This window comes from Hemiscyllium ocellatum, chromosome 3 (genome assembly GCF_020745735.1).
Source record: "Hemiscyllium ocellatum isolate sHemOce1 chromosome 3, sHemOce1.pat.X.cur, whole genome shotgun sequence".
NCBI lineage: Eukaryota > Metazoa > Chordata > Chondrichthyes > Orectolobiformes > Hemiscylliidae > Hemiscyllium > Hemiscyllium ocellatum.
In genome coordinates this window covers 90,655,897-90,671,601 of record NC_083403.1, presented here as the reverse complement: position 1 = coordinate 90,671,601, position 15,705 = coordinate 90,655,897, and the positions used below count along the sequence as shown (strand labels likewise).

Here is a 15,705-nt window from a genome sequence, read left to right as displayed (position 1 = left end):
CTGTTGTTAGAATACTGAATGCACTCACAAACTGTTAACATTCACTTGTACTGTGTTTTTGTTTTGCTGCTGGTTACCTATTATTTACTTATCTATACTACTTAATAGGGTAGCACGGTGGCACAGTAGTTAGCACTGCTGTCTCACAATGCCAGAGACCTAGGTTCAATTCCCACCTCAGGCGACTCCCCGTGTGGAGTTTGCACATTCTCTCCGTGTCTGCATGGGTTTCCTCCGGGTGCTCCTGTTTCCTCCCACAGTCCAAAAGATGTGCAGGTCAGGTGAATTGGCCATGCTGAATTGCCCTTAGTATTAGGTGAAGGGGTAAATGTAGGGGAATGGGTGGGTTGCGCTTTGGCAGGTCAGTGTGGACTTGTTGAGCCGAAGGGCCAGTTTCCACACTGTAAGTAATCTAAAAAAAACTCTGTAATCTGTCTGTGTTGCTCACAAGACAAAGCTTTTCAAATTGCCTCAGTACACGTGACAATAAATTCAATTTAATTCATATCACAGTAGAGGAGGTGTTGGAGGTATTAGAATGTTTGAAGGTGGATAAATCTCCTGGTCCTGACCAGATATATCCAAGAACCCTCCAAGAGGCTAGAGAACAAATTGTGGGGGCCCTGGCTGATATATTTGCATCATCATTAGCCACGGATGAGGTCCCTGAACACTGGAGAGTAGCAAATGTCACCTTATTGAAAAAGGGCTGCACAGAGAAACCTTGGAACTACAGACCAGTAAGATTAACATTTGTAGTAGGTAAGTTATTTGAGAAAATTCTGAGGGATAAGATATACATACATTTGAAAAGACAGGGTTGATCATGAGTAGTCAGCAAGGCTTTGTGTGTGAGAGTTCTTTGATGAAGTTACCAGGAAGATTGATGAGGGCAGTGTGATAGACATAGTCTGCATGGATTTCAGTAAGGCCTTTGATAAGGTTTCACATGATAGGTTGCTCTGGAAAGTTAAATCGCATGGAACCCTGGGGGAGCGGGCAAATTGAATATACAACTTGCTTGATGGTAGGAAGCAGAGGGTAATAGTGGAAGGATGCTTGTCAGACTGGAGACTTGTGACTAGTTGTGTACCTCAGAGGTGGGTGCTGAGCCCGTCTATATCAATGATTTGGATCAGAATGTATAATGCATGATTAGTAAGTGTGGCGTTGGAAAAGCACAGCATGTCAGGCTGAATCCGAGGAGCAAGAGAGTCGATGTTTCAGGCATAAGCCCTTTTTCGGGAAAGATTCTGACTAGTAAATTTGCAGATGACACTACAATAGGCAGTGTCTTGGCCATTGAGGAAGACTATCAGAAATTGCAGCGTGATTTTGAACAGCTGGAGAAGTGGGCTGAGAAATGGCAAACATAGTTTAATACAGATAAATGTGAGGTCATTTTGGAAAGTTAAGTAAAGGTAGGAGTTTCATAGTGATTGGTAAGGTCTTAAGTGGATCAGAGGAACCTTGGACTTCAGATGAACGCTTCTCTGAAAGTGGAGTCACAGGTAGACAGGGCAGGGAAGAAGGCTTTTGGCACACTCTCCTTCATCAGTCAGGGCCTTGAATACAGAAGTTTGAAAAGTTATGATGCAGTTGTGCAGCACGTTGGTGTGACCCCACTGGAGTATTGTGTTCAGTTTTGGTCACCTTGCTATCAGAAGGATGCCATTAAACTGGAAAGAGTGCAAAAGAAATTTACAAGGATGTTACCAAGACTCAAGGGTCTGAGTTATAGGGAGAGGTTAGTCAAATTGTGACCTTTTGCTTTATAACGTTGGAGACTCAGAGTAGGGGGGTTGTGGGAGAGGCGGGGGGAGTCTTATAAAAGTGTATAAGGTCATGAGAGTCATGGATAGGATGGATGCACTTAGTCTTTTTTTCCCAGGGTTCGGGAATTGAGGACTGGAGGGCACCAGTTAGAGGGGAAAGAATAAAACGGAACCTGAGGGGCAAGTTTTTTACACAGAGCATGGTATGCATATGGAATGAGCTAGGTAAGAACAAGGACTGCTGGAAACCAGAGTCTAGATTAGATGGTGCTGGAAAAGCACAGCAGGTCAGGCAGCATCAAAGGAGCAGGGAAATCAACATTTCGGGCAAAAGCCCTTCATCAGGAATAGAGGAATGTGCTGCCAGAGGACGTGGTTGAGGCAGGTACATTAACAACATTTAAAAGGCTGTTGGACAAAATCATAGCGAGGAAACGTTTAGAAGGATATGGGCCAAGTGCAGGGAAATGAGGTAACGTGGATGGACATTTTGGTCAGGCATGGACCAGTTTGGGTAAAAAATGAGGTCTGCAGATGCTGGAGATCACAGCTGCAAATGTGTTGCTGGTCAAAGCACAGCAGGTTAGGCAGCATCTCAGGAATAGAGAATTCGACGTTTCGAGCATAAGCCCTTCATCAGGAATAAGGGATGTGCTGCTTTGACCAGCAACACATTTGCAGATGGACCAGTTTGGGTCAACTGGCTTGTCTCCGTTTTTTAAGAGTGGTAACTGTTATGAAATCATGGAAAGTAGCTTCAATAACAAGTGAACTAATGAATTATTTAATTGGTGTAATTGGTTTGATAATTATCATTTGATACCATAACATGCTTACATATAAGATGCTTACTTGTGCCTTTCAGTCTAAGAGAATGTTTGTCCCAACATAAGCATAGATGCAGAAAATACCACCAGGTCTTTGAGCTCAATTGCTAAGTTTTGGAGCTTGAGGCCTCAGTCACTGCAATATATCGAGGACATTCCAGAGGCTGGTTACCCCACACCTCCACGTGGGAAAGAACTGAGAAAGTAGAACAAAGAACAAAAACAGTGCAGCAGAGGAACAGGCCCATTCAGCCCATCAAGACTGTGCTGACAGATGATATCTTTATAAACTAAAAACATGTAGCCTCTATACGGTCCATAACCCTCTATTCCCTGCCTACTCATATATCTGTGAAGATGCTTCTGAACAGGTTACTCCTGTATCCTGCTCCACCATCTTCTCTGGCAGCATATTCCAGGCACTTAACCCCCGCTGTGTAAAAAAAAACAAACTTGCCTCTCACACTTTCTTTAAACTCACCCTCGTTTACCTTCAACCCATGTGCACGAGTAATTTACATTTGTATGTTGGGAAACAGGGTCCAACTATCCACTCTATTCATGCCTGTCATAATTTTGTAATCTGTCAGATGCCCTTTCATCCGACAATATTCAAGTGAAAATAAATCCAGTTTGTCAATCTCTCTGCTTAGCTAATATCCTTCAAACTGGGCACCATCCTGGTAAACTGTTTCTATACCCTCTCCAAAGCCTTCACATCCTTTTCATAGTGTGGTGACCAGAATTGTACACAATATTCCAAATGTGTTCAAACTAAACTTCTATACAGCTGCAACGTGATTTGCCAATTTTTATACTCTCTGCCCCAACTGATGAAAGCAAGCATAACAAGTGTCGAGTTTGCACATTCTCGTTGTGTCTGCACAGGTTTCCTCCAGATGTTATGGTTTCATCCCACTGTCCAAAGATGTACAATTTAAGTTGCCCATGGTGTCCAAGGATAGGCTAGGGGGGTGGCTCTGGAAGGGATGCTCTTCAGAGGGTCACTGTGAACATAGGCTGAATGACCTACTTCCGCTTTGGGAATTCTATGATTCTACAATATGCTTTCTTGACTACCTTCTCCACAGCTGTCCTGCAGACAAGGGGAAGAGGAAGGTATGCATGATGCTGGAAATCCTAACCCTTGACACTCAATAAACAGGTCACACTGGGGAAGGTAATTTCCCCTCAAAGGGATGCAGTGAAAAACAAAATTTCCAGCACGACAAGAGGTCTAACTGTACGGGGGGAGAAAGAAAGAGTAGAAATGCAGTATCAGTATGACAAGAAGCAGGAATAGAACAGTCATCTCCTTCAGCTTGCTCCACTGATTCCTCCAATTTCCCACCTAACCCCAACTTCACCTCCTTTCTTACCAAGAATATACCCACCTCTGCCTTAAAAATAGTCAAGAACTCTGTTTCTACCACCTTTTTCAGGAAGGTATAATCTTCTACAAGAAAGTATTACCCCTCATCTCTGTACCAATTGGGTGATCCCTAATTTTTAAATAGTAATCTCTCCCTATCCAATCCGTCAATTTGCAAATCTATTTTGGAAATGTGTTTCGGTCAATTTATCAGAAGCATGAAGAAAAGTTACAAATAGGACCTGTACTGCAGTAACCATGGGTTTAATCCCTGTGCTCACTCACACGTAAGAATTGAACAGGAAGAAGGGGGCACGTTTGGCTGGAGAAATGAAAGAGAAGGGGCTCCAGATTCTTGGGGTACTGGCACTAGATATTGGGGAGGGGGCATGTTCAAGATGACAGGTTGTTGAAAAGTTTGACAAGAGGGAAGGTCAAGCAGGTGGGACATTGACTCATTAAGTTTTGAAGAATGAAGATGATTCATAGATGCATAGAAAATAAAAGCTATTCAACCCTTCATGCCTGCTCAACTATTTAATGATCATGGCTGATCATCCAACCCTATTCCTGCTTTCTCCCGCATACTCTGATCTCTTACCCCTAAAACTTATATCTAACTCTTTTTGCAAACATTCAATGTTTTGGCCCCAACCATTTTTGTCGAAGAGAATTCCACAGGCTTAGGAATTTCTGGATGAAGATATTTTTCCTCATCTCAGTCCTGAATGGCCTATCCCATATCCTTAGACTGGGGTCCCTGGTTCTTTACACCCCTTCTGGACTCAGAAACATCCTTCCTGCATTCTGTTCAAACATAAAATTCAGATGGGACTTGATAAAATGGGTGCTAAGATCCCTTCAGCCTCTGGAAAATTTCCAAAAGAGCCGCCCTACCTGTTTTTGAACTAATTGAACTACATTTCAATTAGACAGTGGGAATGGCATGGCCTTACCATGGATTCAGTTTCCTAGGGCTGGGAATCTCCCCTGGGTATGACTGCTGCCTAGTCAGATGCTAACAGCTCTTGTACTCAGCAGAGCCACTGGCAGAACTGTAGCATGGCATACTCTCCAACCCCAATCCTTAGTTCCTACATCTCAGAGGTAACTGTGTCTGGGATGGTTACAAGAGTTGCAGGGAGTTGGTTCTCCCTCTCCTTGATTCTACCATTTTTTTCCCTATTGTAAAGGAGTCTGGATATAGCAGACAGATTTCAAGATGAAAGGATCTTCCAGTGTAAGGGAAAATGAGGAGATAAGTAGTCTTGTTAGTCTGTGGAACAGCAGTGCAGGCTACACCATTGACTATATTGTAGGCAAAATTTGACAAATGTTTTGACTGAAAATAGAGTTGAGCATTATGGAACATTAAATGACGTTCGGGCCTCCGTGAGATCATCCATGATCATATTGAATCACTAGAGTAAGATGGACAGTCTGAATGGCTTCCTACTCCCACTTGTAGTGGGATTCTGAACAGAGTAATGTTCTAACTTGGAGGTTCATTGGTGTTGTCAAGGTTGGAGGTGGTTTAAGTGAACTGGGTTAGGCTGGAGGAGCTGCAAACAGAAAGGTAGCAATCTCAAAAAAGCAAAGGAGAAGTTTGAAGAACTAGCAAAAGATTGCAGAAGGGCAAAAAGTAAAAATGGCAGAAATTTGTTCACAATGAGGTGCTATTTAATGCTACTCTCATGACAGATTTCAGAGAGGAGCATTTCATCAAGTGCAAGGATGGCGGCAGGGAACCTTGACCTAATTGGGTTCATGATGGGATGGTCCAAGGATAGCCTTTCCACCCTATCACAAATGGGTGCACTCAAGCGGGCTATTAATATCCAATGAAGGGAATCATCACACTGTCAGTGGACTTCATCCTGCGGTATGAAGCTGACTCAGTGGCAGGAAACAGAGACTGGGCTTTTTTTAAAATGGTCTTGCAGTGTTAATTAAGAACTGAAAATGTGTTGCTGGAAAAGCATAGCAGGTCAGGCAACATCCAAGGAGCTGGCGAATTGATGTTTCAGGCATGAGCCTTTCTTCAGAAATGAGGAAAGTGTGCCCAGCAGGCTAAGATAAAAGGTAGGGAGGTGGCACTTGGGGGAGGGGCATTGGAAATGTGATAGGGGGAAGGAGGTTAAGATGAGGGTGATAGGCCAGAGTGGGGGTGGGGGCGGAGAGGTCAGGGAGAAGATTGCAGGTTAGGAAGGTGGTGCTGAGTTCGAGAGTTGGGAGTGAGACAAGGTGGGGGGAGGGGAAATGAGGAAGCTGGAGAAATCTGAGTTCATCCCTTGTGGTTGGAGGGTTCCTAGACGGAAGATGAGGCGCTCTTCCTCCAGCCGTCATGTTGCTATGGTCTGACGATGGAGGAGTCCAAGGATCTGCATGTCCTTGGTGGAGTGGGAGGGGGAGTTAAAGTGTTGAGCCACGGGGTGGTTGGGTTGGTTGGTCCGGGTGTCCCAGAGGTGTTCTCTGAAACGTTCCGCAAGTAGGCGGCCTGTCTCCCCAATATAGAGGAGGCCACATTGGGTGCAGCGGATGCAGTAAATGATGTGTGTGGAGGTGCAGGTGAAGTTGTGGCGGATATGGAAGGATCCCTTGGGCCTTGGAGGGAAGTAAGGGGGGAGGTGTGGGCACCAGTTTTGCATTTCTTGCAGTTGCAGGGGAAGGTGCCGGGAGTGGAGGTTGGGTTGGTGGGGGGTGTGGACCTGACGAGGGAGTCACGGAGGGAGTGGTCTTTTCGGAACGCTGATAGGGGAAGAGAGGGAAATGTATCCCTTGTCTTTAGAAGTATTAATTAAGAGTTTTTAGGACTTGTCCATGCATATGAGGACTCTGGAGTCAGATGCAGGGATCAGCATAATGGCTTAGTAGATTACATTTTGTAAAGTAGTTACAGGCTTCACATAGTGAAATGATGTTGAAATGGGTGGAGGAAATTCAATGAGGTGAAGTTTGAGTTGATAATTTTTGGGAACATAAATTTGGAGAGACGGGAGACTATTAAGCATATGATTTTGGTCTGCATCTCAATGAACAGGGACATTTTGATGCCAGCATACACAAAACCTGAAAGGTTGCAGCACAGTTTGATAAGTTGGTTAATTAAAGCACACATTCAGTTTATAAATAGAGCAGAATAGAATCAAGACTGTTTCAGTCTCAGACCATTGTGGACTATTCTGAAGCCCACATTTCAGGAAGGATAAAAAGCCCTTGGAAAGGGAGATTTACCAGGAATAGGGGAATCACCCTTGAGTAGAGATTGGCAGGGTTTTTGCTTGTTCTCGGAACAGAAAAGGTTAAGAAGTCACTTAATATAAGTTGTCAAGATGACGCAAAGTTAGAGGTGATAGAATGGATAAATAAAGATTGATTTCTTCCAGGAGATGTGTCAATAGCCAGAGATCATTGACAATAGATATCGAATGTAGTTTAGAATATTTTTTAACCAGTGATCTGCAACACTAGGCCTGAAGAGGTGCTCGGAGATGATTCCATCAATCACTTTAAAAGGATGCTGCACAGCTTCTTGAGGATGAGGAATTTATGGAAAAAAAGAAGGATGTGATTCTCAATACAAGTCCTGCCTCAGAACTAACACTTCAAGAGAGGAAATTCCACCTTATCCCTGTCTTAAATTGAAGGTTTCAAGTGAAACATCCACTGAAAACCCCTCTTAGAAGCTTAGAATTTTAAAAAGATCATCTCTTATTGCTCTAAACTCCAATTAGTCTTTCCAACTCAATCTTTCCTCATAAGACAAAACCTTCAGCAATCAACTGAGTGGATCTTCAAGGAGGTGATGTTGAATTTGTACAAGACACTTATTAGACTTCATTTAGAGTTCAGCGTACATTTATGGGGAACACATTATAGGAAAGATGTGAATGCATTAGAGTAATTTACAATCATAGTTCCAGGAATTAGAAACTTCAGCTTGAGGATAGATTGAAGAAGTTAGGACTGTTCATCTTGGAGAGAAGAAGGCTGAGAGGAAATTTGGTAGAGGCTTTGAAGATCATGAACAGGGTAGATAAAGTAGACAGGGAAAAGCTGTTTCTGCACTTAAAAGGAACAAGAAAAAGTGGGAATAGATTTAAAGTGATGTGTAAACAAATGATGTGAGAAGAAAACCTTTTCACGAAGCAAGTAGAGTATGGAGTGTGCTACCTAAAAATGTGGTGGAAGCAGGTTCAATTGAGGCATTGAAGAGGACATTTGATGTTTTGTTTTAATAGTAATAGCATACAGAGATATTGGGAAAAAGCAGGAGATTTATGCTAGACAACTGAGCCTGTGTAATGGTCTCCCAATTTTGTGATTGTCTCAATTGATCCTAAAGTAAGTATGTTCCTTTTTAAGTAAGGCAATCAAAATTGCAACCATCGTAATATGTGTAGCAGGTTGCTGTTTATGATTAGATTAGCTTCCCTACAGTGTGGAAACAGGCCCTTCATCCCAACCAATCCACACCAACCCTCCGAAGAGTAACCTACCATTTCCCCTCTGACTAATGCACCTAACACTATGGGCAATTTAGCATGGCCAAGTCACCTGACCTGCACCTCTTTGGACTACGGGAGGAAACCGGAGCACCTGGAGGAAACCCACACAGACACTGGGAGAATGTGCAAACTCCACACAGACAGTCGCCAGAGAACTTGGGACCCTAGTGCTGTGAGGCAGCAGTGCTAACCACTGAGCCACCATGCCGCCCCGAATTATCTATGAATTCAAAAAACTCCAGTACCAGCAGAATGCCTCAGTTTTGGTCTTGTATTATAGTTAGTTTTATGGACAAGGTTTGAAAACTTCAGCATGAATACTTTGAGCCATAAGTCACCTTTGTTGAAAAGGTTCCAATCTTTTGTATTTTTGTTCTCTGCATCTGTACTGATTACACAGAGGTTGCTCAAGTTAATGAGTGGAAAATCCAGTCACAAGTTTCAGCTGGATGTAAGGAATGTGACCTTTAGTGTCTTGGCATTAGCACTTGGCCAGAATTACTATAGCACCTGGAAAGATTAATATTGTAATGACAACAGTGCAGTTGAAGAGAGTGGAAAATGCAAGATGGCTGTGTTTTCGCTGGGTCTTAGGTTGTTTGGCTAAACCAGCCTTCAAATACTCCAATATTGTAACTTTAAAATAATAAACGTAAGAAGTTGACTTGTCAAAGACTTTTCAATTTCTGTGTTGTTGTGAGTGAGTCTGAAACTGAAATATTGTTAACTTCAAAGCTGTACTTTTCCACAGACGCTGGAGGGAGGAAATCCAAAAATACTATCCAGAGAAGCACAGAGACAGGCATGGCAGTGGAAATGCGGCGTATGACTCGACAAGCCAGCCGGGAATCTACTGACGGCAGCATGAACAGCTACAGTTCAGAGGGAAAGTAAGTATTCTCCTGTGCTGGCAGCTGTGGATATGTCCAATGATAGGCAAGCTTCAATGTGTCAGATTCTGAGTTATAGACTATGGTTGTCACCAAAATTTGCAGTCTTCAGTTATTCAAGGGCAAAGATTTAGCAAAAGGCGGAGAATAAACCTGGGAACCACAAGTTGGTCAGTCCAATGTCAGAGCAAACCTTTAATGGCAATAACCTGGGTCAAACTTCATTGATACTTGGAAAACTTTAAGATGACAATATGTTGATAATAAAAAAAGTGTTGACTAATTTGATCCAGTTCTTGTTGGTGTTTGGTAAAGAAGCAATGATGACATGTCAGCAAGTTTGGAAATAGGAAAATAGGACATAAATGTGTCACTCAAGAGTTGGTACAAGAACAAAGTTTTTAGATTACTCGATCACTGGGACCATTTTCATGCCAGGTGGGACATATACAAATGCTACGGTATGCTCCTGAACCACACTGGGTAGGTTTGCTCATGCTATTGGGAGGAATTTGAACTAGTCTGGTGAGGGAAGGAACACAAAATATTGGTAAAATAGAGACATATCAAATTATAACAAAGAAAGCAAGTCAGAGTGAGTTCCGTTATCTTGGGTGTCAAGAGAGTAAGGTAAGGCTAGATGGTCTTTACTTCATGCCAGGAGTATAACAGATAAGACTGATGACTTAAAGGTGTGAATTGATACATGGAAGTGTGATGTTGTTGCTATCACAAAAATATGGTTGAGGGAAATGTTAGTCTCGCAAATTAACAGTCCAGACTATAGGATTTTTAGGCAACAATAAGGTGTAAGAAGGGGAATGATGTAGCACTCTTAATTAAGGAGTTAATTACTGGAATATGGAGCTATGGTAACTTGGAAAAGTTCTTTGTGGGTAGAACTTAGCAATGATTAGGAGGAAGCCATTTCACTGGGAGTGTATTATACGCCTCTAAAGAGTCAGTGGGAAATAGAAAAGCAAGTATGTAGGCAGTTCCCAGAGGTGTGGCAGAGTCATAAGCGGGTAACTAAATTATGGGATTTCAACTTTCCTAACACAAACTGCAATAGTCATAGTGTTAAGGATTTAGAGGAGATAGATTTTGTGAACTGTATCCAGGGGAGTTTTTTGTATCAATATGCAAAAGGTCCAACAAGAGATGGTGCAGTATTGAACCTGGAGTATTGTAGTGATAGTACAGGCCCAACATATACCCACTGGGGGGAAATGTAGCAGCTATAAGTTCAAACAACTCTGAATGTCTAGGAAATTCAGGATTGGATGTGGAAGAAAAGAGAGGCTTTTAGCAAGTCCAAAGAAAGCAATTCAGTTGCCATCCTAAAGGAATATAGAAAGCGCAAGTGCAAACTTAAGAAAGCAGTTAGATAAACAAAATTGGTGGCATGAGAAAGGACTTGCGAACAGGATAAGGAGACTCCCATTTACAAATACATTAAAGGGAGGAGGTTAACCAGCGAAAGAGTAGGATCCATTATGGACCACAGCAGCAACCTGTGTGTGAATTTGCAGGAGAGTACAATGATACTGAATTAATATGTCTCTTTGGTCTTCACTCTGGTAAAGGAGAGTATTGCTATGGAATTCAGGAAAAGTGACTGAGAAGAACTTGAATAGTTTCACATAGGAAATTATATGTACTGCTAGGCTTACATGTACAAACCCCTAGCCCAGATGAATTGTATCCCAGACACTGAGAGGCGAGGCAGGAAATCACAAATTTTTAATTCGTCTCTGGCCACAGGGGAAGCGGTAGAGGATTGGAGGGTATTTTATGTGGTTGTACTTTTCAAAAAATGGAGTAGAGGTGCTATTGGAAGCTTTTGGAAAAAGTTCTGAAGGAGAGAATTAATATCCAGTTGAAAAGGCATAGGTTAATAAAGGATTGTCAGCATGGCCTAGTCAGAGGAAGATCATGCCAGACAAATTTGTTCAAATGTTTGAAAATGTGATTAAATATGTGGACAAAGGAAGTTCAGTTGATGTAGTTTGCATGGGTTTTTACAAAACTTTTGACAATGTCTCGCATGGGAGACATATTGAGAAGGTTAAGGTACACATGGAATTGAGGGAAATATGGCAACAGCTATAACTAGCTTAATAATTGGACACAAAGAGCTGTGGTAGAAGGCTTTCTAGTGAATGGAGGCCAATGGGGAACCAGTTCTGAGGAAGGGTTTTGAAAACACTAACTTTGATTTCATGTCACAGATATTACCGGGCCTGCAGAGCTTTTCCAGCAACTTCTGCTTTTGTTTCTGATTTACAGCATCCGCAGTTCTTTGAATTTTTGTTTCCAAATTGTACGGACTACCTCTCCCAATTGACTCTGATTTGTATATTCCATCAATTTCTGTTTGGTTCTCATTTCCACTGGTTATTTCATCATAGATGATTTTTATTTCCTGAGAATTTAACAGAATAATGCATTGGAAGACAAGATGAACTTGGAGGGAAATAGGAAAACTAAAGGTACTATATCTCAATATGTGAAACATTTGATATGTTAATAATATAGAAGAATGAATTAGATTAGATTTCCTACAGTATGGAAACAGCCCTTCGGCCCAACAAGTCCACACTGACCTTCCGAAGAGTAACCCACCCAGACCCATTCCCTATACTTAATCCCGACAAATGCACCTAACACTGTTGTCAATTTAGCACAGCTAATTCACCTGACCTGCACATTGTGGGATTGTGGGAGGAAACCAGAGCACCCAGAGGAAACCCGTGCAGGCACAAGGAGAATGTGCAAACTCGACACAGTCACCTGAGGCGGGAATCGAAACAGAGTCCCTGACGCTGTGCTAACCACTGAGCCACCGTGCTGCCCCAATTTAGTTTGTTCTAATAAATTTTACTTAAGTATAAGAGAGAGAAAGGATCTCACATTAGAAATCTCTTGGATGGAGCTAAGAAAAGCAAGGGCCAGAAAATATTTTTAGAAGTAGACTCTCATACTATAGTTATGTAGAATGGAATATAAATCAGGAGATTAGGGGTGCATGTGATACAGTAATCATGGAGTGGGGATGCCAGTGTTGGACTGGGGTGGACAAAGTTAAAAACCACACAACAACAGAGTATTGTCCAACAGGTTTATTTGAAAGTACAACCTTTCAGAGTGCTGTTCCTTCATCAAGTAGCTAGTGGGGCAGGATCATAAGATATAGTATTTATAGTAAAAGATCAAAGTATCATATAACTGCAATGTAGTGAACAAACCTAGATTGCTGGATCAGTGGTACTGGAAGAGCACAGCAGTTCAGGAAGCATCCAATGAGCAGCAAAATTGACGTTTCGGGCAAAAGCCCTTCATCAGGAATAAAGCAGTGAGCTTGAAGCGTGGAGAGATAAGCTAGGGGAGGGTGGGGTTGGGGAGAGAGTAGCATAGAGTACAATGGGTGAGTGGGGGAGGGGATGAAGGTGTTAGGTCAGGGAGGAAAGGGTGGAGTGGATAGGTGGAAAAGGAGCTAGGCAGGTCGGACAAATCCGGACAAGTCATGGGGACAGTGCTGAGTTGGAAGTTTGGAACTCGGGTGAGGTGGGGGAAGGGGAAATGAGGGAGCTGTTGAAGTCCACATTGATGCCCTGGGTTGAAGTGTTCCGAGGCGGAAGATGAGGCGTTCTTCCTCCAGGCGTCTGGTGGTGAGAGACTGGCGGTGAAGGAGGCTCAGGACAATAGACAATAGGTGCAGAGTAGGCCATTCAGCCCTTCGAGCCTGCACCGCCATTCAATATGATCATGGCTGATCATTCCTAATTAGTATCCTCTTCCTGCCTGATCTCCATAACCCTTGATTCCACTATCTTTGAGAGCTCTATCCAACTCTTTCTTAAATGAATCCAGAGACTGGGCCTCCACTGCCCTCTGGGGCAGAGCATTCCACACAGCCACCATTCTGTGGGTGAAGAAGTTTCTCCTCATCTCTGTCCTAATTGGTCTACCCCGTATTTTTAAGCTGTGACCTCTGGTTCGGCACTCACCTATCAGCGGAAACATGTTTCCTGCTGCCAGAGTGTCCAATCCTTTCATAATCTTATATGTCTCAATCAGATCCCCTCTCAGTCTTCTAAACTCAAGGGTATATAAGCCCAGTCGCTTCTGTCTTTCAGTGTAAGGTAATCCTGCCATTCTAGGAATTGACCTCGTGAACCTAAGTTGCACTCCCTCAATAGCCAGAATGTCTTTCCTCAAATTTGGCGACCAGAACTGCACAAAGTACTCCAGGTGTGGTCTCACCGGGGCCCTGTACAGCTGCAGAAGTACCTCTTTGCTTCTATATTCAATTCCTCTTGTTATGAAGGCCAGCATGCTATTATCCTTCTTCACTACCTGCTGTACCTGCATGCTTGCCTTCATTGACTGGTGTACAAGAACACCCAGATCTCTCTGTACTGCCCCTTTACCTAAATTGGTTCCATTGAGGTAGTAATCTGCCTTCCTGTTCTTGCCACCATACATTTATCCACATTAAACTGCATCTGCCATACATCTGCCCACTCACCTAACTTGTCCAGGTCACCCTGTAATCTCCTAACATCCTCATCATATTCCACCCTGACACTCAGCTTTGTATCATCAGCAAATTTGCTAATGTTATTGCTGATACCATCTTCTATATCATTAACATATATTGTAAAAAGCTGCGGTCCCAGCACGGATTCCTGCGGTACCCCTCCATGTCCTCGGCAGAGTGGGAGGGGGAGTTGAAATGTTGGGCCATGGGGCAGTGTGGTTGATTGGTGGGGGTGTCTCGGAGATGTTCCCTAAAGCACTCTGCTAAGAGGTGTTCTTCCTCCAGGCATCCGGTGGTGAGGGAGCGGCAGTGAAGGAGGCCCAAGACCTCCATGTCCTCGGCAGAGTGGGAGGGGGAGTTGAAATGTTGGGCCACGGGCCAGTGTGGTTGATTGGTGCGGGTATCTTGGAGATGTTCCCTAAAGCACTCTGCTAAGAGGCACCCAGTCTCCCCAATGTAGAGGAGACCGCATCGAGAGCAACGGATACAATAAATGATATTAGTGGATGTGCAGGTAAAACTTTGATAGATGTGGAAGGCTCCTTTAGGACCTTGGATAGAGGTGAGGGAGGAGGTGTGGGCACAGGTTTTACAGTTCCTGCGGTGGCAGGGGAAAGTGCCAGGATGGGAGGGTGGGTTGTAGGGGGGCGTGGACCTGACCAGGTAGTCACGGAGGGAACGGTTTTTGTGGAAGGTGGAAAGGGGTGGGGAGGGAAATATATCCCTGGTGGTGGAGTCTTTTTGGAGGTGGCGGAAATGTCGGCGGATGATTTGGTTTATGCGAAGGTTTGTAGGGGGGAAGGTGAGCACCAGGGGCGTTCTGCCCTTGTTATGGTTGGAGCGGTAGGGTCTGAGGGCGGAGGTGCAGGATGTGGACGAGATGCATTGGAGGGCATCTTTAACCATGTGGGAAGGGAAATTGCGGTCTCCAAAGAAGGAGGCCATCTGGTGTGTTCTATGGTGGAACCGGTCCTCCTGGGAGCAGATATGGTGGAGGCAGAGGAATTGGGAATACGGGATGGCATGTCTGCAAGAGATAGGGTGGGAAGAGGTGTAATCCAGGTAGCTGTGGGAGTCGGTGGGTTTGTAAAAAATGTCAGTGTCAAGTCGGTCATAATTAATGGAGATGGAGAGGTCCAGGAAGGGGAGGGAGGTGTCAGAGATGGTCCAGGTAAATTTAAGGTCAGGGTGTAATGTGTTGGTGAAGTTGATGAATTGCTCAACCTCCTCGCGGGAGCACGAGGTGGCGCCAATGCAGTCATCAATGTAGTGAAGGAAGCAGTGGGGAGTTGTGCCGGTGTAATTACAGAAGATCAACTGTTCTACGTAGCCAACAAAGAGACAGGCATAGCTGGGGCCCATATGTGTGCCCATGGCTGCCCCTTTGGGCTGGAGGAAGTGGAAGAATTCAAAGGAGAAATTGTTAAGGGTGAGGACCAGTTCGGTCAAACGAATGAGAGTGTCGGTGGAAGGGTAATGTTGGGGACGTCTGGAGAGGAAAAAACAGAGGGCTTGGAGGCCCTGATCATGGCAGATGGAGGTGTAGAGGGATTGGATATCCATGGTGAAGGTGAGGCATTAGGGGCCGGGGAAACGGAAGTCTTGGAGGAGGTGGAGGGTGTGGGTGGTGTCTCAAACGTATGTGGGGAGTTCCTGGACTAGGGGGGATAGGAGAGTGTCAAGGTAGGTAGAGATGTGTTCAGTGGGGCAGGAGCATGCTGAGGCAATGGGTCGGCCAGGGTGGTCAGGCTTGTGGATTAGATTAGATTAGATTAGATTACTTACAGTGT

At 43.9% G+C, this 15,705-nt stretch overlaps 1 protein-coding gene across 3 annotated transcripts in view; it reads left to right on the top strand.

Moving 5' to 3' along the window:
* Positions 1–15,705, top strand: part of LOC132833499 (regulating synaptic membrane exocytosis protein 1-like) — a 786,224-nt gene that overhangs the window by 725,703 nt on the left and 44,816 nt on the right. The window contains exons 3-4 of one of the 3 annotated variants that reach the window (XM_060851830.1): positions 9,234–9,372; positions 12,237–12,239. In XM_060851830.1, coding sequence (XP_060707813.1) covers positions 9,234–9,372; positions 12,237–12,239 — 142 coding nt within the window. Of the gene's footprint in view, positions 1–9,076; positions 9,135–9,233; positions 9,373–12,236; positions 12,240–15,705 lie in introns of those variants that run through there. The other 2 variants (XM_060851839.1, XM_060851848.1) reach the window with 2 other exon arrangements.